At 34.9% G+C, this 27,395-nt stretch overlaps 1 protein-coding gene across 16 annotated transcripts in view; it reads left to right on the top strand.

Annotated features, from left to right (window-relative positions):
• Nucleotides 1-27,395, top strand: part of Rbp6 (RNA-binding protein 6) — a 1,062,622-nt gene that overhangs the window by 758,695 nt on the left and 276,532 nt on the right. For all 16 annotated transcript variants that reach the window (XM_077443424.1, XM_077443421.1, XM_077443419.1 and 13 more), the window contains one exon: nucleotides 27,070-27,162. In XM_077443424.1, the coding sequence (XP_077299550.1) occupies nucleotides 27,070-27,162 (93 nt within the window). The remainder of the gene's footprint in view (nucleotides 1-27,069; nucleotides 27,163-27,395) is intronic.

Here is a 27,395-nt window from a genome sequence, read left to right as displayed (position 1 = left end):
AATTATATACATTTTATACATATGTATATAACCTGTTTTATTTAAAAACACTTTTTTTTTTACTAATTCTCGGCCCAGAAAACAATCTTCTACATTTTTTAAGCATTCAAATATGATTATCCGTCAAAGATGATTAATAATTCAAATTATAATTATATATATTTTTGTCACATGTAGTATGTGTGCATATTTTAATTTGAAAACATAAATTTTTTGAACAAAATTCAATGGTTTTAGCCAGAGAAATTTTTTGGGATATAAAATGTGCCGGAATTTACATACTTCTTGTTCTTGCACTTTCGAATTCATCTATATATATATATATATATATATATTTAATTCTCTTCATAAGGACATCATATTATATCATTTCGGCCAATTATAAAAATATGGATTGTACATAATTTTGTTCACACGCTTTGCTTGCTTTTAAAACATTAAAATTGATTTTGAAACCGTTAAAAAGGTACCGGAACGGCGAAATTATAGGAAATAAATAAATACTTATATGATCATATGTATGCATGAGAATCATACAAGGAAAATACATGAACGTGTCGTATCTACTAGCCGTTGATATCTCGCATATTTTCCAGCCGCCTCACTTCCTCGTTTTCGCGCATTTCCTCTTCGCAGTCGGAAAATGGTGGTCGTCGAACAGACACACACACGCACACATATGCATTTCACACCCATGTAAGCTCATTTTCCGATGGGTGCAAAGTAGCAGAACGTAATATCACGGGTAGATAGGTGGACGGACTAGCATGGGAATGGCGATGAAGGGGTATAGGGGTGAGAGTATTGAAATGGGGTGGGTGGAGAGACGCTAATAGACGGCGTCCATTCACGGGCGCCGGTCTTTAATCACCCATTTGTCAGACGTCTTGTGACAAACGTCAACCCCCTGCTTCCCAAACGGTTCGAAGGCGGCACGTGCGAGTCTTACAAATGCGTTTAGACCCTACTCACAAAACTGCTACGCCACTCTTCTCCTCTCCGCTCCGATATTTCGGATCGTTTTAACGTCATGTTTGATTTCGGACGTCGACAGCAAAATCGGCTGACTTTTTTGCCTTTTTTTGCTCTTCTGAATTTTTTTTTATCTATCTATCCGATAGCTGCCTCCTGCTCCCTCCCCTCTTTTCGCATCCTTGCTTTCTGGAAAAAAATGAAAGAAAAACTAATAATAATAACAATATGTACATACATACATATACATACATGGCTTGATCACATGTATTTTCTATTGGTTGTCAATACTCTTTTTCTATATATGAAATAATGGTTTTGAATATTTTTTTTAATGCATATTGAAATTTTGGCCTTCTAATACATATATCATCAATTTATATATCAATATATCATTGACATTTTTTATATTTTTTAATAAAGATAAATATCCAAGGATGCGCTCACTAACTTTGATTTTCTAAATAATGCTTGAAATATGAAAAAAAATAATTATTTTCTGAAAAAACCACTTTTTCCATACAAATGACTATCGTTAATGTATGTAAATATGTACATATGTATGTATGTAGTACACTTTATATAGGATTTTTAGTGAAATTATGATATTAATCAGTCAAAATTTATCATAAATGATCCTGTTGATCATTTATGTGTTTTTTTTTGTAATAAGAAAAAACTATTTAAAAAAAAATTATATATGAAAAAATCCCTCTTTGTAGAAATTTTTGTTGAGATAAATCTATGGTTGGAGGCACAGGACATTGCTTAAAATCGATGAAATTTTCCAATTAACGTTTCCTTGATACGACGCAAGTTTTCCACTAGATTTATCCTGGTAAATTCAAAATTCGCATTTTTCCCTTCGGTCTAATGTAATGTTGTATACGCTTCACGTTTTTGTACCAAAATAATTTGATCAAGTATTCAATAAATTTTTGATTATTTTTATATGAACTTACATACATACATTTACTAGGAATAAATAATAATTTACTGCAGTCATTTTTCGCATAACTTTGACGGAATACTTAAGGACTTGTTAGTAGTTACCAGGTTAGTAGTAAGAACTGTTAGTAGTAACCAGGTCAATTTAGTATTATTTCTACAAGGGGTCATTCTTTCTCTATTCTGTAATATATTTATTATTTTTATGTTACCGTCGATCTCATATTTATAACCATCGCTAATAGATGTAGTTCTATCTCAAATAAATATCAGCACAGCCGCTTTGAAAATGTTAGTAAAAATAATATGACACGTTCGAAAAGTCGCTGGGGGGTCACGTCAGATTTTTTCGTTCGGAAGATAGAGGGGGAGAACGTATATATTTTGTCGTCGCACGTCGGATGAATGATAAAGAGTGTGTATCGCTCGGGGGTAATGCGCTCATTCGCGCCATGTGTGAACAAGCGCGGGCCGCGGTCCAAGTGAAAGGAGCACTCGGAGAGTGTGTACATAGAGACCGGGGAGATAGAGAGGACGTATTGAAAGGCACCATGAAAGAAAGCTCTTTTGTAAGTACGGTGTCGCCGGAGAGAAGAGATGAGGAACGAACCGACCCAACCCCACCCCCAACCCCCTTTTCAACATCCCCATTTCCATCAGATCGTGTGTGGTACGTACGTCCAACTACCTCGTGATTGAGGTACGTGTGGATTCGTAGTAATTTAAACAAAATCCCCTCCACTTAGTACTATGTACTATATTTGCTGAATAAAAGTGCCGTTTTAAATATTCATGACGTGTATATATATGTATATGTGTGTGTATATGGATGTTTGTATAACATAAAGAGTGGCGAGGCTTATTTTATCATTTTTGTTTTGACTTGTTTCAAGTATACTTTATATTCGGTATTTTTTAGCTATTTTTATTGCATTTACAAACTTAGGATTGTACATATGTATATATGTATATTCGTGCAATAATGCATAAAATATTCAAAGTAAAGGCAACAAAATAGATTAAAACATAAATCTCTAAAAACTGTGCTTCCTATGGTTTTTTTTATTAAAAATGTGAAAAAATGATTTTTTTCTCTATCAAACTTTATAGATGTATTCATATATGGAATCAATTAGGCATTTGAACATTGAGCAGCTTTTTTTTTTCAAATCATTTTTTTAACGATTTTTATTATGACCATTTATCATCAACTGCTGGATGAAGGCCTTTCCAACGCGTTTCTATTCGTCGCTGTCTAACGCAACTCTCATGCATACCACCCCAAACATTTTTATACATAATTTCGTATGCCCATCTTACTTGTGGCCTTCATTTCACCCTATTACGTTCTCTCGGGTGTGATTCTAGCACTTCTTTTGTCCACATTTTGTCCATTCTTCTAGCTACATGACCCATCTATTGCCATTTCAATCTCTTCACTATCTCCACTATATCAAATACTCTTGCCATATCTCAGGCATTGAATTATTCCATTTCTTGTTGCTCGCCGTTGATGCAGCATTTTATACTTCTTTGGGTGCATTGAACTTTGTGTAGCATCTTGGCGTTCAATGTCAAAGTTTTGCATCCATATGTCATCATACGCTTTCAATTTGAACTCGCATATGTTTTGACTTGTTCGTTAAATTTCCAAATTAAAAACATAACACTTGCATTATTTATCGTCTTCCTTGGTTTTGTAAATGGATTGTGTATCCCCTGTATTTCGGACGAGAGAGAAAGAGTGTCCTGTAATACGTTGAAGGATGCTGCGCCATCCTGCATATATGCGACGAGACAAACCTACTAAACGTGCCAGTTTTATTATTCATGGTTTCGTAGTGCGGAAATGGTACGTGTGTGTGTGTGTGTTTCGTATCTATTGAATTTTATTTATTTACGTCCGCCGTCTGGATGGTGTGGTGTGGCTCGGTCTTATTTTATTTTTAATAATAAAAGTGCGCGAAAAACGTTTCAGAACGACTGAGCGCGCCGTAAAAACTTCATTCAAAATCCTACTACCGACGACCAGGTTAATTGGTCTCGCGGGAGATCCGAGCTCTCGCACAACTTTACATTCTATTAAAATACGGTTATCAAACGTTAATGCGCTTGTAAAATTAGTGTTTAAATATTATACGATACTTTCGTCTCGTTTTACGTCGCGCAAGAAACTCATTTAACGTCTCAATTTTATTCTAGTGTTAATTCGCGTCGACTTTTGCGCCCGAGCGTGCATCGTCACGTCAATTACGTTGCGTTCTTAATGATTTCAAACGTATCAATTCTACGTTTTTTACTTTTAGAAGTTGGAGAAAATTTCAATATGTATCTACTTGCTCATTTTAAGTCGATGTTATGAATTTATACTACATATTAACATAGCACTTTGACCATCTCTCTTGTTTTTAAATGAAAATCTGCATTAAATGACTTTTATAAGTCCTAACTACTGCGACTTTTTTAATGTGTGTGTTTTTTTCTTTTAATATGACATATACTATCCACATGAATCTATCTTTTGTCAAAAGTAATGTTTTTATATATGTATGTACATGCATATGCACTATATTTAGAACTTTTCTCAATCAACCTTAAGTTTCAAAATTTATAAATACGACTGTGGTCGATAAAACCGGTTAAATTTCCTCCTAAATGAAACTTAATTTTGAATTTACATGTTTCACAATTCAATGTGACAATATTTATGTCCTTTTAAGGTGACTCTTTATCTGTTTCGAATAATTAAAGATTTCCATACGTAATGTTTAAACTATAGAACGATATTTTTGATTTAATGAATTCTTTTTTATATAAAGTACTACATATGAAGGAATTATTTTTGATACAAACAATTTGTTTGCAACTTTATTTAGATACAATATAATACTAAATTTTATGTTAGGATTCAGATAACAACAAGGATTGTTAATTTGAATTCCATTTAAAGTGAAAGTGTTCCATAAATATAATCATATAGTTAAATTTTCTTTTGTAAACATTTAAATTTTCTTTTGACTGTCCTGCGTGAATTGAACGATGTGGGTGTGTATACGTATGTATGTGATATAAAATTAATTAATCAAGTTGCAAACGAACGTCTGGGAAAAGTGTCAACGATCGACAAGTGCGATCGTGACACTTTCGCCGACCAACGTACAACTTTCAAACTAAATTAAACGCTAGAGAATCGATAGCAGAAAACAATCCCCCGTGGATAGTGGAAAGCGTCGCAATTTCCCACCGCTTTTCCTCGACTCAAAGGCGGAATTAAATCGAGTCAAATTAATCGTCGATGAATCCAATCCGCGTCTCGGTATACGAACGTCATTTGGGCAGTGATTTTCGCAGCTCACACAATGGCCGAATAATGAATGCCGTCGTTTTTCCGGCGAAAGAATTATTCGAAATCGGGGAAAAGTGATGTCAAAACTCTCGCCGGGAAAAATGCGAAAGATCTTGGGCGCGTGCGACGAGTCTCTCTACTCGATCGTAAAATTTTGATTACGAACTAATGTTCATCTTGCTATTTCGTATTTTGATGGATAGGTCTCCGCTTTTACGTTCCGATTTTAATATGAATGTTATGTTTTATAAATGTGAATGCGGATTTTATTGCCCGGAAGAAGACGCTTGCATTAGTGCTACGGTTTGTTCCAGTAATTGATTTGCTGTAAATTTTAACGTTTCTTGCAAGATTTCATACTCAGTTTGATTTAAATAATCGTAATTTGAATTTATGACTGTCTGTTTCAATGGATAATATCTATGTTGTAAAACGACTGTTGAGATTTATCGAACTGCTTAAACCGCTTCCTGGTTTCAAGGAAAAAAAGAGCCAATTTGTTTGAAATGAGCCAAACCAATGAGTGTGATTCTTTGTAGATGTTTTAATGATTGCTCAAATTTTGTAATAAGTTAAAATTTAATATAAATTGAAAACTTGAAATATAAGTAACTAATTAGAGAGTTAAGACTTTGATCTGATTAAAATGACTTTACTTTTGAATTGATACTAAAATCTTGTAAATTTTATTTTTTAGATTTATTCTATTAGTTTGTATATGTACATATATCACTTGAGGATTTATTTGGATTTAGTATAGACTTAGTTTTATGACATTTCCATCTTCATGAATATGTTTTGTATGACGTAAAGGCATATTCATAAATTTTATTGAGAGCAAAAAGCAGGTTATGAATTCTGCCGTTGTTTACTATCATTAAATATTAAAATATTATAAATTTTTAGCATTATCTTTGCGCAAAACTCAGGATCGATTTTAGGGCACCAAACCAATTAAAATGAATAGTATTGCTAAGTGTGATATAATTTTGGTTTGAAACGATTTTAAAGGCAATTTTTTTCCAAATTATATAGTGTTGTTCCAAGTTATAATTTCAATGAAACTTCAAAGCGTATAATCAATGTCGAACCTTCAACGGTCTATCTGGTTGCTATTGTGGCTGTATCTCGTCAATGTCGACGTGCAGTTTGAGCTTGGCAAAGCTTCCGATCATGGGCAGACACACCAGACTCGGGAGGCTCGTGTGGTGTATTTTGAACGGGATTTCGGTCGTATTGTGGGTGGTTTTGTCGTCGTCCGATAAAGTGCGCCGCATTGTTACAAATTGCGCCAGTTCTGCGGCCTAATGAGCCGCGAACCAGATAAGCGTTGGTGCATGGAGTCGAGACACCACCCACCCACCCACCCACTCCCCTCGTACAAACCCACCGAAACCGACTCATTGACGCTTCGGTGATCCGATCATCATTCCGGCCAGTGATAAACAATGGACACGTTCGGCGTAAGGCCGACTAAATTTGTACCAGGCCGCGGGAGAGTCGATTTTTCCGGTCGCGGCAGTGGAACGGGCGGTTGCAACGCTTCGATTTCACTTTTGAGATAATGTTGAAAATTGTATTTGTGACATTTTTTATACTTGAATATTTGTTTTATTTTTTATAACAGTGATTTTTTAAAAATATTTTCAATATGTTATGTGAATATTAGGCTTTTTGTGTTAGGTGCGTTTTGATGCGCGCTACATCACCGGTACGAAGTGCGGCACTATAACGGGCGAATTTTATATCACTTTATTTTTTAAATAATTTCATGTTTGACTCTTTTAAATGTAATGAAAACAACTACAATATAAATAAAATTACTCGTAATTTTCAAACATAGGGCTGCGTACAATGTAAACTAGATTTTTTTGTGGAAATAATGATTTATTCATTTGATGGTTTTTACTATCGTCTTGAAGTAATGAAGAGTAATTACAAGCGCTTACATATTTTTTATTTACTTTTTGTGGGCTTATCTCAAGTCAACAGGCTTTTTAATTATTGTTTTTGACTTTTAATTTAATGGTGCAAGTAATACTGCTATGCAATAGTATCTAAAATCATTTTAAAAACGACGCATTCCCTTGCCAATTTTACCTTCACAATGATCGACAGTTCTACATCAAACTTTATTTATATTATTATAAATATAATTAAATAATATTTTTGTAATATTTTTTTAAGGGTTCGTATTATAAACACGCCTAGTTGCTTGTATTTGTAGTTCAAAGTGTGGTTATATATTATGGGAGAATTTATTATCGCATTGAAATTTCTATTTGTTTCATTTCTCGTTTTATTCGTTCGGATGCAATAAAAGGTATGCTAATTTTAATTCAAATGTAATATTGAAGGTGAAAAAGTATCAAAGTCGCGATTTAATCGTACATTTTTTATGCGGCTCGTCGGAAAATTCGCTGCGGCGACCGAAATACGCGAAATATTCGACTCGTTCAAAATTAATACTCCCCGGCGGAAAGCCGCTCAATAGGATTTCATATTAAAAAATAACAATATTCAAATTGCGTATATTGTGTGCGTGTCGCAAGGGCTCGGGAGGGGGTTGTGGGAGGGGTTGGAGGGCCTCCGAGGACCGCGGAATGCCAGCGCACGGTGTCATCCGTCTCTATTCATTTCCCGTCGCCAACCCACCCCACCCACCCATTCGCCCCCATAGAACCACCCCAGGTTGCCCTCCCCACCACGGTCGCTCCCCCCCGTCCTCTTTCGCGGCATGGGTTTTCTCATTCCTCCCCATTTTTGGTGGCTCTCTCCGCGGTCTGAAGGACACCAACAAAAACCGCAGTAATTTATGAGATTTAATTTTTTATTAGGTGAAAATCGCACGGAGGTAGTGTCATTCATGAATGGCCTACAAATTCCTGACGAACCTTCGTCACGTAAATTTCCTTCCGGGAGGGCGTCCTCCCCCTCCTCTCCTCGTTTTTTCGAAGTTCCACCTCAAGCCTATTCACATAAAATTAAATTATAATATTTGCCTAATTCTACTCACATTTGCGTCTTTTCACTGCCATCGCACATACATACATACATAAAATTTAAATTAAATAAATAATTCGCATTTGGATATACAAATCCATACCTATGTATGTACATACATATATTAGAATTCCACTTGGGATGTACCACAGTGGTTCATATTATAAGTGCAGCTTTGGAAATTAATTCAATTCGTCGTATAAAAAAAGTGAATATATGAGCATGTTCGTGTATGTTATTATTTTTAAGTGAATTTGTGATCAAATTTTGACCTAATACTGGGTCGGTTGAATTTTAGTGCCGTATTTATTTAAATCGAATATTGATTCCTACGACATATTAGCCAATTTAGCCGTTTTCACGACAGAATGCTTCGAATGTAAATTTCGAACAATTTAAATGTAATTTGTCTGTATATTTTGAAGCGCAGATTGTTTGGAAATGGGTTTTATTGACGAAAACCAATCTCGAATTAATGTATTGCGTAAAAATTAATTCGATTTTCTTTTCATTTAGATGTTATCAAAACATGTAGTATTGAGGATTTTATGGTCTTTTCTATCCATGTAAACAATTTTTCATATGAATGAGCGTGTTTCTCTATACACTAAAATGAACTAGGAGGATACAATTTTTAATTGCATTTTTTATGCAACAGCTCAGTAGCTGGAATCGTAGCATATATTATACATACATATGTTTGTTTTATTTCGGATGAACAAGTTTAGTTGACGCGCAATTGCGGCGAAGCGTTTTCGCATTAAACGGTTACAATTTAGCGTTACATATTTTCATGGAAAGTTTGAACCTGTTTTTCAACGCGCGTTAAAGTGTAGCTTTTGCCGCAAGGCCGTCGAAACTTAAATTATAAGCTCTCTTTCAAGGTTCTTCTGGTTGCGAACCTCTTCGCGAAAGTTTCCCCCTTAACTTTTTAATCTCTTTCCGTGCCTCGCCGAGAGGTGAAATGAGACGTACAATTTCTATGCATTTTTTTTCTTCTTATTTGCCATCCGAAGGTACATACTAAGGGTACATATGTATATACGAATTTTGTTGTTGATTTTTTTTAGGGGGTTGGGGGGGGGAAAGCATTGCAAAAGAGCGGTTGAATTCAATTTTCAACGCCGATTGATTTCCGATCTGATTTTGTTGGCAGGCGAATAGGCGCACGACGCGAAATCGCTTCTGCGAAAATTTGCACGAAATAAAATTGCGGAACCGTTTTCACAGCGCCATTTTTTATTTTTTTTGGGAAATATAACGAATTTTCAATTAAATCCGGCGGGGTTCGCTTTGACCGGCGCAACAAAGTTAACACTTTTCAATTATTGCGTCGGCGTGTATCGGCGGGAAAAAGCTCCCGGATCACGCGGCTAAGCGTTCTAAAGCCCTCCCCCTCCCCCTCGACGCTGTTTACCTTGTCGCTGGCTTCGAGGAGTCGGGGGTTGAGGCTAGTGAGCCAGAGGGTTGCAAAGCGGATTCGTTTGTTTAGCCCTTGTTAACGCCGGCGTCGGCGACCGTGATTTCTGTTTACCCGACAATCCGATGACCCGGCTGCGTGCTCTGGCGACACTAACGCCATCTACATAGATGGGGGACTGCAGCTCAATAGTCAATACGTGATTCAAATGATTTTTCGAAGGATTTATCTGCAAAAGTCTTCTGTGTGGTCCGAAAGTATGACTGAAGCGTCAGGTGAAACAACATTGTGACCAGATTTTTCTTAGTTCAATTGAATAAATACATGTCTATATATGTATGTACTAGGTATTATGTATTATTCAAATATGCCATGAAATTAAGAGCAGTAAAATTTAAACCAGTTAAAATCTCAACGTTGAATTAACGCACCAATTATTGTTAGCATATGCCGCACTGTGGTGGATAGCGAGTGACCAGGACTTATACATTTTTTTATATCTCGAAATACACTGAACGTACAGTCTGAATATTTTATATATTCCTCATCAAAACCTCTTTAATTTGAATGATCTCATTACGAAATAAAAACATTGATTAATATTAACATAAATATTTATTTTGTATACGCGTCTCACAGAGCTCTGCTTCAACCGTTTTTTTTTTTTTTTTTCATTTCTTGCTCCTATTTTGTATTATTCGACGTTTAATACATGATTTTTATAGCTAACTAAATTGACTCACCTCGCAGATTTTGTATTATTTTAACATAAAACACACATTTTTAACTGGACACTTGGCGACTGGCACATTGGCTAGCAGACTTTTTAGGCACAGTGAGGCAAGTGTTACAAACTTCATCTATTATTCAAATACTATTTACAACTTAATTACAAACTTCATCTATTATTCAAATACTGTTTCAAATGATTAAAACATTTACAACAACAGTTCTCGGCTTAAACCACAGCGTAGCTCACCGTGTAAGACATTTTTTGACAGTAGATAGGTCGTGAGTACAAATCCCGGGTAGGCTCCTGGAGAGATCTGGATTGTTAATTAATCCAGATCACTTGTATTCTGTTAGAGTATACGATTTTTATCGTAACTTAATTTCTCAAATAAAAAAATCGCCATTCTCCCATTCAGTTTGTTATACGTTTACACTATCTGTAACAATACATATGTAGATTCGGCGAAAGGTTGATATGGTGTTTATTTTTATACAAATGACATTAAATCTATAGATAACTTGATTTGTAAAAGCTTTTTATTGTTTAGTTGAAGTCTGTCGTGGACAAAGAACATGTTCAATGTTGGTGTATTTGAAGCAAAGTTTTCAATTTACATACACAATTTGAAGAAAAAAATCTAGGTCAAATACTTATGAAAGTGGTTTTTGGTTGAAAATTTAATTAAAAGAAATTGTTGATACATAATTTGTTCCGTATTTATATAACGAAATTTAGCTCGCAATAATTAAATTAAAAAAATGCTTAACATATATAATACATACATAATGCGAACACCGACGTTGAGTTGTTTATGTGTAAACATTAAAGCGACGCCCACTGTTGAAATTTTTATATCGCTAAATGTAAATTATTCGCATTTGAATACGAGAAAAGGTTTGGAGTGTTTTTTTCTCTCAATTTCTCTCAAGTTTTTTTTTAATAAACGTATGACTCGTAAATTCACGTAATACTTTTTCAAGAAAAAAAATCGTAAACTCTATTATATGGTTTCTTGGTAAAATTTAATACTCGATTCCTTAAATATATTAAAATAAAAATCAGACGTATTTCATTTCGGTAAAAATTTTGCGAATAATTGTACCAGATTACTTATGCGTATAGAAATTCATTTACTGAGCTTTATAATATAACAGAAACAACAACATAGCAACAATATGTTAAGCAAGCGCGCAGAGCTGTTTTTAATTGCACACTCGTTGTTTGATTGATGAACTGTCGTGTCGAAATGCACGATCGCACCCTAGCCTCCCCCTCATTATTTTCTACGTATAATTTCCATTACAATATCTTAATTCGGCACGCACATTCGTTAGCCGCAGATTAGTATTCGGTCCGTACGGACACGGACATGGCATCGTCTGCTCTGTACCAAGCTTGCCACGCTGGGGACGGGCTAATTCCGGTAGTATCATGTCGGGAGACTCGGTGGGTGGATGGGTGGGTGGGTGGGTGGGTGGATGGGGTGGTCCACATCCACTTGTGGAGCTCACTCGCCTCCCAACTCTTGCGGCTAATATTTGCGGGATGCCAACTCGCGGCTTCCGCACGAAAACCGAAACACAGCCACCGTCTAGCTTCTAACTGTTCGTCAGATTATTTTGAATTTCGAATACGTATTCAAGTGTGTTATTTTGATATTACATACATATAAGTGTATAGGATTTTATCGATTTATTGGTGTTTAAATTTCGATTTGATAAAACGTTTCGCCGATTGTTTCAAATATGCATAGCGTAGATATCACATTACATATTTACCAATGTATGTATATTTTTGTTAAAGTTTAATATTTGCCTATTAGCCGCATCGGTTATATTTGGTGAAAGGTTTTTGCATTTGTTTCGTAAACCGATACTAATTAATTATAAAATGTTTGATCGGTTCTAGGTAAATAACGTTCGTTTTATATTTTGATTATCTGTTGTTCTCTTCAAATTAAGCATTCTTCAGACAGTTCGCAATGAAGCTGATGCTGAAATCGTTCATATTACAGGATTATTTTGCCTGAAATAATTATTGCTTTCGGCTTGTTTTTAATCAATGATTACAGATTTGTATATATTCGAAGTTCATAAAATATAAATTTATGATTTAATAATATAAGGGGGAATGTGGTGCAAGCAAAATATTTATATACTCCTTTTCCGTATTTTTTTTTATTTTATTTGGGTAATTTAAAGATATTGAACCTACTTCTTTTGAAATTGATCTTCATGATTAACTCGTGTGATTGATGTATTCTTTTACTGATACAAAAATATGAAATATTCATTTTAGTGATTAATCTTCATATGTACCTACATATATATAAAAATTTATTTTTTATACCTATATGTTTACATTTTCTTAATTAGTGAAGATACAAGTTTGTTCATACATGAAGCAATCTGTCCAGTTATATTCCACACAAAATAATAAATTGACAAACGAACTAGTTTGTTCATGCACAAACTATTAGGCATAAGTTTAAGTATTCTCAAACTTTTGTCACATAATCTTTGGTCATATGCTTACTCTGGGTTGCAATATCATATATGTAATTTAAATACTAGGGGAATCGGAAATTATTGCAACGTTTTTATACAGTTTCTATAGGATTTCCCTTTTAAATACTAGGCGTATTGACATCTCAAAGCTTTTGACAGGTCAAAAGTTTCACGCGGCACCTGTGAGTCCATTTGATGATAGCTTTTGACTGTTAGCACTTAAGCTAAATCCAATAGCTTGTGATATAAACCAGCATATATTTTGCGAATTGTAATTGCAATCATCCATACTAAAGTGTAATGGCCGTGTAATCGAAAATGACGTTCGCTCAATCGCTTCGTGGTGTTTTCGTATTTATTCAGACCGCGTGTGTCAAGAGGGAAAACGATGCGAAATTCGCGTTGCAATTTAAATCCCATATTAATTTTATCAAAGCTCTCCCTCTCTCTCTCTCTCTCTCTCTCTCTCTCTCTCTCTCTCTCTCTCCCCCCGCAGCTTTGCCATCTTTAAATATTTGATGTTCCGTTTTAAATCGACATCCATTAGTCGGGATCACTATGACATTGATGGCATTCAGTCGATGTTTTTCCACAGAGGCGAAATGATTTTCGGCGCTTTTTCCGACCGAACCTCTCACACCCCCTCATAATAAAATAGCCCTAATGGCGAATGACGCGCCCGTTTGACAGCATGCCCCACGACGGGGTGGGATGGGTGGGTTTTCGAGGGTGTGTATAATCCGCGTAAAAATTAACGTCAAAAGCGAAAACTGATAATTACGTGTGATTTTCCGATTAGCAAAACGGTGTCGAAATTAAAATTTTACAAAGCACCGCACATATGTATGTAGGTCCCTGCAATATGTACTGTATAATGGTTCGTTCCTTTTTTGATTTGACGCGTTTTCATATAATAGCGACGCACATTTCCATACTAACGGCAATTTAATTTTGTGTTAAAGTGTGCCTATTTTTATGTACGTATGTACATACATACATATGTATGTAGGTGGTCAACATATTAGCCAGATTATTTGGTTAGCTTGATGGATTGCCGACAAACTAATGCGCCTGTATAATTATGTTTTTTTTTCGATATCTTTAATAGGATTTACTTTCCGACTGTGCCATATTTTACGTTGAAATTTTACGATTTAAAAGTTGAGCCAATTGTACGGCAAACAAACAGTCTTTTACCTAAAGTTTTTCTTACATTTTAATTAACTTCTGAAACAAACATATATTTTACAATACAATTGGCTAAGGTATTTTTGTGTCATTTGACATTACATATGTACATATATATGTACATATATGCTCTCGTGTTTCTCATATCCAAATGATATTGCGTTTTTTGTAAGTCAGTGAAATACTAGCAATATTTATATTCCGAATAATTTAACATTTACTTCTTATGCTTTAAATAATGTTGTCTTCTTCTGTTACTACTAACAAAATTTCTTCTGTTTATAATTGTTTAATTACATCACAAGACAAATTCGATTGTGTTAGGCCAACTTTTTAAATTTTTCCAAATACAGCCTCATATAGGATCCAAGTTGGGGTTTGATAAAACATTCGGTAGTACAGAATGCAAATATCAAATAAGATAATAAAACAAAATAAACAAATAAAAATCAAAAACAAAGATATCCGAAAAGAAAATATTAAAAACTCGAAATAGATGGAAATTAAATAAACAACGGAAAACACAAAATATAAACTTAAATTTAAAAAATGTAAAAAAGGAAGAGCTATTTATTTTATGGAAGTCGTCGAGTTCATTTTTAAAATATTAATACAAGTTACTAATTCATTGAATAGACTGTCAGATTTCAACCACTCTATTTGATTAGAAAGATTTTCCAATTATTTTGAAGTAACAATCTTTTTGCAGTCTTAGAGTACATATGATCTCTCAAGATGAGTGTTTGTGTTAAAATTAAGGAGGCTTTTTATTAGACAATTGTAATGGTTATTTATAATTCTATAGATTTCAATTGGATCATCTTCCATTATTCTCGTCTCAAAAGTGTAAGTGTAAAGATTCATTATTTTCAATCTCGTGTCATATGAACGTGATTTAAGCTCAGAAGGCATTTTTGTAATTCTTTGTTGGACCCTTTTTATTATTAGTTTCCTTATACATACAGATGTCCAATTGTATTATGCAATTGATTTTTGATTCGAATTCCAAAACTTGATTAAAAATATGTACGTATGTAAATATTTAAATATTCCTAAATAATATTAACCATTGTGAAGTTTAAATATTTCGAAAATACGCTTTTTTTTAATTCAATTTGGGCAAAAATGAAAATAAAAATCCTTCTGTTCCACATAATGGAATTTATTACTGTGTGAGTGCTTTGATATTGAATTTGGCAAAAAATAAAATAAAGTTCATGTGTATGTACATACATTCGCGTTAAACACTCGATGTAAACGAGCATACGCAATAGAAGGACCGGGACGATTGCGGTCTCCGAAAAAAAAGTCCGGAAAATTGTTCTCTAGGAAAGGCAAAAAAAAAAATGAAGCAAAAATGGGAAACGTTGAATTTCAAAGAGCGGTATAATTTGTAGATACGTCTTTATGCGACATGAATTACCAGCGTAATATAAAGACCCAAGCGTTATTATTTCCCCGGCGCAAAAGCCCCGTATCACTTTAAAACATTTCTTCTCCACTACGGGAATATATATAAAAAAAAAAGAAAAATTATTATATCGCACACATTTCGCTGAAGAACCGACCCTGTGCGAAAGAGCCCACACATACATACAAACACTTCTAAACTTACATTGTACATACATAACACCGCTGCGACGGGGTTCGCGATTTAAATTATATATATATATATACATATATATTTCATATATGAATGCGAAAATATTCACCCTCATATTTTATTAAATAACGTAAATGAAACTCCCTAAAGGACGCGCGAGCGTTTTTCCCGCCCCCGTCCGCCGAATATTCTGATTCCGGGCAAAAAAGTGTCAAAAATTAAAATAACGAATCGCGAAAAATACCTTTTTTTTCTCCCGCTCACTCTCTCCCCGTGGCGGAGTGGGATTAGCATCGCCGCCGGGAGGAAAGGGGGAGGCTCAGTCCTGGGGGGTGGAAAACGCCCGCCCGCCCGCCACTTCCGAGTCCTCCCTTTCCTACCCTCGGCGTTCCAGCCGCACCATTATCCTCACCGACGTCGCTCTCCTAATGGAAACATTTACATTCGACTCGTTCTCATATATTTTTACACCGGCAAACGCGTAAACGTGGCGCTTTTTTCCCGCGAATTCACCCCCTCCCCCCGCCCATATCCCTCCCGTCCGCCCCCGGTCTCGCTTTCGGCAAGTTTGGTGTAAAATTCGAAGAAAAAGTGACCCGGGAAGATTTATCAAAAAACGCTTCGACCGTTGTTGGTTGGTTGCTGTAAGCGTTTCGGTCCACTTTTGAAAATGTACCCACTTTTTATGCAGCGTTTGCTGTTGTGTTTTGAATTTTGTTTATGTGTATAGTGCGTGCTGTCTGCTTGTAAGTGGTCTATGTAGTTGAAAAAGTTTGCTATGTAATTGCTATTATACAATGGGATTAAATTATTATAAAATTTTTAATTGAAACCGTACTGTTTTCAAGCTGTTTTAATATTTATGTAGTTGAAATAACCACTTCGTATATAATACTTTTTTTATTGAAGAAAAAGCTTTACACGACTTAGTTGGATAAAGTTTTGCACAATAGACCTATGTAAGCCTTGTGGTTATTCGATTTGTCTTCCACTATTTATTTCGACGCTTTAAATATGTATGCTCTTCACGAAAAAGTTCAAGTGTAATCTTCGTATCAATGTGATGAAATAAAAATCATTCAATTTTATAAGCCGGGGGTGGTATTTTTTCCTCTTAGAAAAGCATAAATCTTTCCTCTGAAAATTTACAGTTGTGTTTTATATGTACACTAACTTAAGGTTTTTGTAAGAATTTTTAAACCGGAAGTAGTATTTTTTTCTAAGACAATATTTCATTATTTTATTTTGATCTTTTAAATTATTTCTATCTTCTTGATATTTTATGTCTATCATATTTACAGTGATATCAAGTAATTTAAAATATTTGAACAAAATCCAACAACCGGAAGTAGGACTTTTGTCTTGTGTAAGTTTCCCTATATTTGCGCTCAATTTATATCCGAAAATGCTCTCATAGCCACTATTTATGAACGTGTACGTATATTTCATTATCAAATTTTGTTTTTTATACTTCTTAATTCCTCAAATACAAGGATAAAGTCGTAAATTGGTCAAATTTTTTTCAAACTATTTTGGTATTAGAGTAAATAATATTGTAACAAAAAATATTGTTCATGTGTAAACAACTTACATATTTAATTTAAGCCTATATCCCGAATCTTCAATTGCCGATAAATATATTTTAAACCATTATTTTATGGCTATGCGTCATATTTTTTTATAGAATTTGAAAACCTTCAATTCGTATCCTTTTAAATGTATAATATCATTATCAAAGGTCGAACGTGCGACACGTTAAATTTCAATTAAAACGTCAATCGAATTCCGACTTTCGGACGCTTTAAGCCTTATTTAAAATTTTCCAATTTAACTTTAATAAAACATTAAAATTAATATGGCGCAAAAAAAATGGCGGAAAAATTATCCGATCGGCTTATGTATTTATAAATTAATTTCGCTCTCAATTTTTCACCACCATACACGTTCATAAATCACAGTTCGATACGTGTACGTAAACAGGAAGCCGGCGCGAGGGGTAATAGCGGGGGGGGGGGGTTGAGGGGTTCGCGGGATCCGTAAAGGGGATTTTCCCGGGAGCCACTCGATCAACTTCAAACCAGATGAGTGTCATTTAAAATCTGTCAACATTTTATTTATTTTATCATCGCGGAAAATGAGGAGCGCCGGGCGTCGGGCGCGCGCATAAGCCTTCCGGATTAACGGTCGTCAAGGCCGGTTAAACGGACGTTCAATCATATTCTATACTACTGTATTCTCATCGTATTATCTGAAGTACATACGGCACATCTTAAATTTGAACCTGGATGTGTTCGGTCTTTGGGGATAATCGCGGAAAAACTAGCCCTTTTCGTTGAAGTCGAGTGATATTAAAATTACATGTTTTGCCATTACAACTTTTCCATATAGTTTTTGTGCTCTTTGATATATCTATATATTTATGGGATTTATTTTGATATAACTATATATTTTTACTTGAAGCTAGAATTAGATAAACTTGGATATCTTTTTGTAAATTTATAAAAAACTAAATCAAAATAGTATCCTCATGATGTGAACAAAATAAATTCACTGTTATTGCTGAAAGTGGTGTTAGTCCTTCTGCCATTTTTAAATGTATTTTAGTTTTTGGTTATTTATTAATCAGTCAAGAAGAAAAATGTATAATTTGTTTATAAATATATATGTATACATATGTAGAAAAATGCAAGGAAAGAAATCATTTGAAATTGGCTGAAGTCCACTTTCAGTTCCAAAATAACTATTTCAGTTAGACTTAATTCAGAAATTGCTTCACTTCTTTTAATTCGATATGTCCTGAATCTCGGAAAAGCTAAATTTGTTTATCCCAGCCTACCACTAATTTCTATATATCGTGAAGTGAAGAAAAGTAGACATGCGCCATTTTCAAATATAACGGTTTATATATTAGATTTAATCTCCAGTTCATTTAACTTCAATTGACAGAACGCTAAGAGCGAATTCAAATCGAATTAGTGTAATTAACTCTAACCAGATTTTACTGTTACAACTCTGTATGATATCTAAACGGACATTTGATTGAAACTTAGCGTTTATAATTCAAATAATACTAAAAAATACTTCTTATTTGTGTTTTTGAAACAATTCTGATGAAATTTGATTGCTTTGATATGAAAATATAAAATATAAAGATACCAATTTTTCAGAAGTAATTTTCTTTAAAAGATGCCAGATGTTTTAAGTGAATAAAACACGTAATGAATTAAAATTCGATGCCTTTTGTATGAATGTTTTAATAAAGTTTTGACAGGTTTTGTTACTATTTTAATATGAAAAGCTCGTTTAAAAATAGTCCACAGTATTGATCAATTTATGGAAGGATTGGAAAAGAAAAGCAAATGGATGTATTAGCTTTGTACGGCTTCATCTTTGAGAAATTTTCTAAACATAGACTTCACTGAATACTATTTCGAGCTAGCATCTCTGTAATCTAGCTGACAATTTCAATTTAAACAACCACTATTCTTCTGAATTACGGCTATAATTTATCGAAGTTCAATATTCGACCATTCGTTTTGAATTAAACTAAATATAGATGAAATCGCGTGTCGGTCGCATTAGATTTTCACAGCAATGGCTCGACAGCAGCCTTCCTTTTCCGCTTTTTTTTTATCCCCCGAAATAGAAAGCGCTATACAAGCACACGTGTGGATGTATGTATGTATGTATTATATGTATGTATGTATTTCGTAATAGTATCGAGGATGATATTAGGTGAACGTGGACGTGGGGCAGGGCGCGATAATGTTTTGTGCTGATGGTTGGCCGTGCGTGGAAGGAAGCCAGATTAGAGGGATGATATGAAAAGGTTACAACAATATCTTTTATATGCCCTTTTGTGTGGGGGTTTTTTTCCACTCTGGCCACCCGATGGACTAAATGCCATTTAATCCAAGGTTTTTACTGCCCGCGCGAAATATACGGCCGCGGCAATTTGTTTTTATTAAAAGTCAAACGGGAAATAATAGTTTAGGCATTGTGGAACACTTGAGGTGGGGCTTCCTGCGCGAATTTTCCACGCATCTTCAAGATTAGCCGGGTTTAAGCCACCGTGTAATTTTCTGAATAGTTTAACTAGGTATGATGTTCGACACCTACGAGCGTTCCTCGTTAGATGAAAATTGCTTGAAACTTGATTGAAGTTTAAGTCGATGCTCATTAGCGTAGGTACTCGTCGCGGTTATATCGTAGATGTTTTAAAACATTCAAATTGAAAAGTGTTTGTGGATTATTATTATTCGTCAATATGTACTTATGAGCTCTTCCTAATTTTATTATTAACGAAATGTAAATATTGAAAATAAAATATTATTATAATAATTTAATAATAGAATTATGAATATTAAAGTAGATGAAGAGATAGTTTGGATTAAATGGTTAATTGACGTGATTAAATGGTTTTCTTGACCATTTTAATCCGTATGATACGCATTTGTATATTTGTGATAATAAAACCATTTAAAATGATTTTATATACAAATAAGTATTTGTTATAATAAAAATCATTGAAAACGATTTCAAATACATTTATAGGAATATTTGTTAACGTGACGGAGTTGCATTTAAAAACTCAATTTACAAAATGATGCATATCTATATGTATATAGTATTATCTCTTTAAAATAATCTACATGCGTACATTATAATTGGCTTTAAGAATACAATTCAAATAAGTAACACTTTCAATAATGGATAGAAATGAAATAAACTTGTCTTTCAAATCTTCAAATCAAATCAAAAGTATCGGTTTTTCAGATTTTTTGATAATCGCTTTAATCTACATAGTCAAATATAGTGAATCATTTTATAATATATGATGTGAATAAATCAAAATTTAGTGATTTAATAAAGATGACTCTTTATTTTAAGTTGATGTATGATGTTTTTTGCTTAAATATCTATTGATATAAGCTTTAAGATTTAAATTTGGACTTATGCCGTTTTGACTCAAATGTGGCTTTAAAATTCGCCCACAGTCTATATGTAGATTTAATTTAAATAACCTCCAATTCCAAGAATTTTCAAGTCCCAAAATTTTGTACGTTTGATTGAAACTTTTCTTCAAATTCAAATCGAGTTCAACTCTCAGATTAAATGAAGCACACAGGCTGCAAATCGTTCTGTACGTTTATCTAAGAATATTTCTGACGTGCCAAAAGTACGTGCACAAATTCCATCCAACTTAAACATACATACATATAGATACATATGTATGTACATACAATTCAAATCCCGTCGTTTTGCTTTCGTTAGCACATTATCTAGGAGAATTTGAATTCCGCTAAACAGTTTCAACAAAGCCTTCATATCAGCATGTGTGTGTGTGCTCTTAACGACTTAAGATATAATAGTTCTGTGCAATTATCGGACGTGAGTCTGTGTACTACACGGTTTAATTATTAACGCGTTTAGTGTCGAGGATGGGTTGTGGGATGAAAATGGGAGGGAGAGAAAGTGAAGGAGGGGAACTATTAATGAGCGCTATTAATGGCCCCTCCAAACTCTCATTAAGACCTCTGGTCGGCCGCGAGTCCCAGCACTCTCGTGGCTTCTTCTTCGTTCCTTCCACCCCCAAAACCTTCACTTCTCATCCCCCTGCTCCACCGTGTTTCATTTATATTTCATTCTAATTTGGTTTGCAAGGGCAGCGGGCACGTTTTCGGCGCCCGTTTATCCCCAATTTCTATTAGGTAGCTTAAATCTTATTGAATTTCCACTTTGCCGCCTCCGTTTGCCACCTACTACTACTATGTACTACTACTATGACTACCTCTACGGGACGATTCACAATTTCTTTTCGAAACGTTCTTTTATTTGCTTTATACCAGATGGAGAGGTCGGGTGCGATGTGAAGGACGGGAGGAGGGGTCGTGCCGAAAATCTCTTTTGTTCTCCCCCGCCCCCCCTTCGATTTTCCCGCCCGGCATTTTCCACTCTTGAAACCCGGCTTCGTCGTCCCTTTGAATCAATTAACTGTATAGATTTTCTTATTTGCTTTCCTCTTCAGTTCAGTTTTATGCAAATGAGCCTTCGCCTAGTCGTCCCCTCTCTCCGGCTGCCGGTGCCCGGAAATGGATATCGGAGATATTTTATTTCTTCGATTCTTCGTTGATCCTTTTCAATCCGATACGGTATTATTTTAAAAGAATCTCACTTCCGTTATTTTTTGTGATTTATTCAAAAGTAATTTTAAATATTTATCATTCGCTCTTTTCACCTTATTATTATTTTTTTTTTTGCTTCATCATCATCGTTTGCGAAGAGTGCGTATTTAATTCACGGCGAGTTGTCGGCCATTCGGCGCTTAATTGCATAAATTGTATAAATAAATATGTCCTCCTTATAGACATAATGATTGTATATTTTCGTTTTATATAATTATGACGACACAATTTACATTCCATTTTGCTACAGCTTGTCATCTAAATCAATTAATTTTATTTCTATAAATCAAACCTGTTTACGCATAGTACTAAGTAAATATGAAATTTTTATGAAAGATTCATTTACTTCATCCTTGTAACCAATTACTCTGTGAACGTCATTGAAATTATTAAATATTTTGTTTGTTTTGGTTTGTATTTTGAATATTTATCCGTTTATATAAAGAAAACTGGTATAGACTTTTCAACGGCTTGTATTTCGTTCGCGATTTGACACATTCGATTTCGAAAAATTCGTATGCAATCCCTCGTTCGTCTAACATCATTTTGCCGACGTCGGAGGCTCTCGCGACGAAGCCAGCCTGTGGGAAGGAAGCAAAGGGATCCGGGAGGGATGGAAAATGGAGGAAAAACTCTATTCGCGCGCGCGAACGCGTATGGCGCGTCCATGAGGAAAATCACCGTCGGAAAAACGACGCCACCGCCAAGATGAGATTTATTCTTGCAGAAAACCCCCATCCCCCACGACCGTCGAAGATGTACTCGGACGTCTCGAACTATCACTTTTCATTGACGGGTCGCTAATCAACATTAAAAACGCATTAAGCACGCAGACCATCGGTCGGTCGCCCCACCCTGTCGACTAATGACTCCGGGTCGTAAAATCATCAGGGCTCGGCCACAATATCGCCAAAGTGGCTTTTCTATACGACGATGACCCACACACACATATTTGACACTTTGCATTCGCTTCTTTCGCTAATATAATATATTGTATTTCAATTTAACGCTCGTCGTTAACGTGCGAATTAATTAAATCATAATATAAACCTACAATAGGGCGCCTAGGGGGTGTCGGTTTGGTGCTTTGTGTCTGCGCTGATACCTTTTGATCTAATGACAGTGTTGACTGGGCTTTTCAGTTAGGTGTTAATTAGCGATTAGTTTGCGAAATGTTTGACTCTCATATACAAATCAAGTTTGAACCTTATTTTATTTTTAATTGGAAATTTTGTGATCGTACGAAAATTCTACTACAATTTTGAACGATTTGTTTTCAGTATCGATATACATTTTCACGGTTTTTAATAAATGTACCTGTCAGTGTAAGTGGGCAGTTTGAAGATATTCAAATACTACTTATTCACACCGATACTTTGTATTGCTTAAAATTGTAGTAGTCGTTTCGTTATAAAGTTTAGGTTGACCGAAAGTTGTATATTTTTTGTAATAATGAGATTTTTTATCTCTACATCCCTTAAAAGCTAGTTATCACCATTAAAAAGTGCCAATGTGATAGAGTTGTTGATTATTTTAAAAATGCACATATTCAAATTTACGTGTTTAAAGTTTAATCTTAAATGAAAGATTCGAAAATCTTATCTTAAAGTTTCATTTTATACGTTGAAATATTGGTGTAAAAATTTGGCCCATATATGTATGTATGTATGTATGTATTACCTAATTGCTTAGGGAAAAAATGGTTTAATCGTTTTAATTGAATGCGATAGAAATATCATACTTTGCAAACGTTCGTGATGGATCAGGCGATTAAGGTTTTTCCTCGTTGGAATTTTCCGTCGAAAAATAAGCTTTTCCTCCCCGACAATAGTTTTTCGCGTTATAACGACGTCAATTTTCCGCGTCCGCCGCGTAATAAATGGAGATGGATTTTTCTCCTCTGCGGACAAACTTTTGCGCGCATCCTCTAATACCGCTTCCGCTTAATTGATAGCGTTGCAATACGACGACGAGGGAGTCGATTGAGAAGCGTTGGACGATGAGAAAGTAGAGTTAAAAAAACACATTATAATAATGGGAATAACCGGTCGAGTAAGTGTAGTACTTATCGTCGTCATTCAGGCGGCCTCGGCGTAAAGACTCTTTTCGAGCTTTTTTTGCAAATGCGATATCAGCAGTTGAGCACACTTCGAAGTTGAGCATTTAGGTGGGAAAGGAGGGAGTGGGGTCTCTTTGATATTAAAAATATTTCAAACCCCCCGCTCTTTTTCCGTGGAAAAGAGAGATTAGGCCGGCTCGCAAATGAACCCCCCTCGTTCGCGCTCATTCCGTTTCGCAATGGTCATTATCAATCATGAAGGCTCTCTGTCATTTTCAGCGGGTAGGCGTTCTTTCAGACTTGATTTGTCTGCCGGTGGCATCTGGGCCGCCATTATTTACGTTCAAATAATTCAAATAATCGCGGTTGGCGCCAATGGCCCGACACTTGTACACACTCTGTCTCTCGCGCGATGTGAAAGCGCCAATTTCGACCTCTCCTGTACGCGTGACGTTCCATTAATCACACCCAACTGACGCATGGAAATTTATTTTAAATTCTATATAAACATAATATTGTGTGAGTTCGGATCGGATTTAAAAGGCCAACGCGTTGAATTTCGAATATTTTGTTTGCGTATAATATAACGGTCTCGGGTCGATCGATCTTCAGAAATTTTACGAGTCAAGAAAGTAGTCATAAAGCCACTCAATTTGAATTACTTAAAATATTCTAATCACATGCACAATCAACAGCAAAGCTCGGTATTTGCGATAATACTAGCCATCAAAAAGTCCCGGGTTCATTCCTCTGGGTTGACTTTGATTGAAATGAATTTATTCCGACTACTATCTGTAGTGGTGCTGGTTATATTTAAAAAAATCGATCGTTCTTATTGTTGTCATTGAAGCGTTGTTACTTTATTGAATTGGAAAAAACCATCCCACCCAGTATGTCTCCACCATTTTAATATGGTTTCAAGATTTATAATCTATAAATATGTATATATGTATCCATGGATGTTGTTAAACCCCGTAATGACATCATGGGGAAATACAAATTTAAAAAAAAAACAATGAAATGACGCTTTCTTTCTTAATGTAAGAATGTGTGTTATAAAAATATTTGTCAAGCATTAGTTATATAAATATACATATGTATATCTCAAATCAAGTATATTCTATTTACTTCATATTCACTTGAAAAGCTTTTTTAATAAAATTCATGTGCAAAAAAGAGTCGTTTAAGGAAATATTCCAAATATTCTATAGATCCGGTACTTTTTTACATCGTCTGAGAACAGATATTCACAGAAATAGTATTAATGATGAGTATTTTTATTAAAACATGAACTTGAAACAACGTTTTAACTGGGAAATTTAAACATTCTTTTCATTTTATATTATGTTAATTAGAAAAATTCGACCTCAATATTTTATAATAAAGGAGGTATGTAAAAAAGACATGTATGACAAGTATCCAATAATCGACATTTGATCGCATTTTAAAACTTTTCGGTACATGTACACGTCTTTATGTCTTTTGATGTATTAATATTTCATATAAAATTATTCTAAAAATACTTTTATTACACGTGTGAAGATCAATTGTGGGTATCAATTCTGGAGTGGTCCTTTTTTTAAGACTGGTTTAATTTGTCTGAAAACTCATTCATATCTGCTCATTTCAAATATAAATACTACTTATTTATACAAATCGATTGATTTGATTGTTTATTCGTGTTTTTACATCGTCTTTCGGAGAATCAGTCCTGGGAAATGCGCGGAAATTTTCAATTACGCGCCGCACTTGCGGTCGGAGCTCTTGCGAGTTTCCGTTTTTCCGATTCGAAATAACACCGAGGGAAAAAAAGGGTTTTCCCCGGCAATATGAAAGGCTCCCGTTAACCCGACCCCCATAAATATCGGGACGTCGGCCGCACCGCAAGCCGCTCTCGAGACGGCTTAATTTTAATCCGAACTTCTTAAACGGCTAGCCGTTTTCCCCGTGGGAGCGGTTAATTGTTTGACTCAAGGTGATATAAAATCGAATACGCACTCGCTTCTCTCCCGCTTTCGTCTCGTTTTCACCGGTGCTCCCCTCCCACGAACTGCATTATTAATGAGTCGTAATTATTTTTGAGGTTCCGTTTCCGGTGCGCCTTCGAAGCCTTGAACTTGCCATGAACCTTCACCCTCGTCTGGCTCTCGCTCACGTGTCCGTGGGGATGACTTTTGAATAATGTTTTCAATAAAATTATTCTCAATTTTCATTCTCAACGATTATTTGATTGTGAAATGTCTTAAAATTGTGCGTATTTTACATTTGTATAATTTAAATCGTACGATTGAATGGTATCTGTGTTTGTATCCTCATCTGTTTTTGACATTTCAATTAGATTTCCGCTTTGTATGAGCAAATTCAAAATTTAAACAAAACAAATAGACACTTTCAACGTTAATATAAAATTGAATATTATAATATTGCAATGAGTACAATCTATCAAATAGTCGATGTACCCTATTGCCGTTTATATGTATGTTTTTACTTGTAATTAACTGGTGGTTACGCGTTGATGGGTTACACGGGAAATGATTTCAAAATATATAAATTCAAATGTGTAAATAATATATTCCTTATAAAAAAATAGGTTTCTTTACATTAAAGCGCCTTCGCGGTGTGATATTAATATATATAATCAGCGTGATATTAGTTCGTTCAATTTTACTAATGCAATGTATATTTATTAAGCAAATATATATTCATATTATTAATTCTGATCGTTTATGCTTTTATCGAATGAATCTTGATGATAATTCATCGGCTTTTATTGAGAAAGATGCCGCTATATTCTTTTAGTCCACTTTTTTGTTCGGTGAAAAAACGTGTCAGCTCTCGTCACTGATTGGTTGGCCGATGTGTACAAATTGGCACGATACCGTTCGCCATTTTCTCCTTCTTGGTTTTTTTTTTTTCGTTCGTCATTATGAAAAGACCAGAAATATTTGATTAAAAAAGGGGCCTACTTTTTACGTCGACGGATGAGGCACGGGAAAGGGGATACGGGATGGGGTAGAGAGCTAGCGGGATAGGCGGTAATCAGCGATGAAAGGCTTTCCTCAACCGAGACTCTTTTCTTTACTTTTCTTTTCTCCCCTGTTGCAGATGGTTACCAGGACAAAGAAAATCTTTGTAGGCGGGCTGTCGGCGCCCACAACACTCGAGGACGTCAAGAACTACTTTGAGCAGTTCGGACCGGTAAGTCTCTTCAGTGCTTTTCACTCTTAATTAACACACCAAACTGAAACACATCAAAGGGTGCTCAACCACTCCCCTAACATACTGAATAACCCATAGTCCTACACCATAACGTATTTATGATCTATTGATTAAACTTATGTTTCACTCACAATCTCTCAAATGATATTTAAAAGACCGTTTGAGTCTATCTATAGAGCTACATCTGAACGTACTTACATACTTAATCTACA

Source organism: Arctopsyche grandis, chromosome 12 (assembly GCF_051622035.1).
Source record: "Arctopsyche grandis isolate Sample6627 chromosome 12, ASM5162203v2, whole genome shotgun sequence".
NCBI lineage: Eukaryota > Metazoa > Arthropoda > Insecta > Trichoptera > Hydropsychidae > Arctopsyche > Arctopsyche grandis.
The sequence above is the reverse complement of the archived record's forward strand: the minus strand, read 5'-3'. Positions and strand labels throughout refer to the sequence as shown.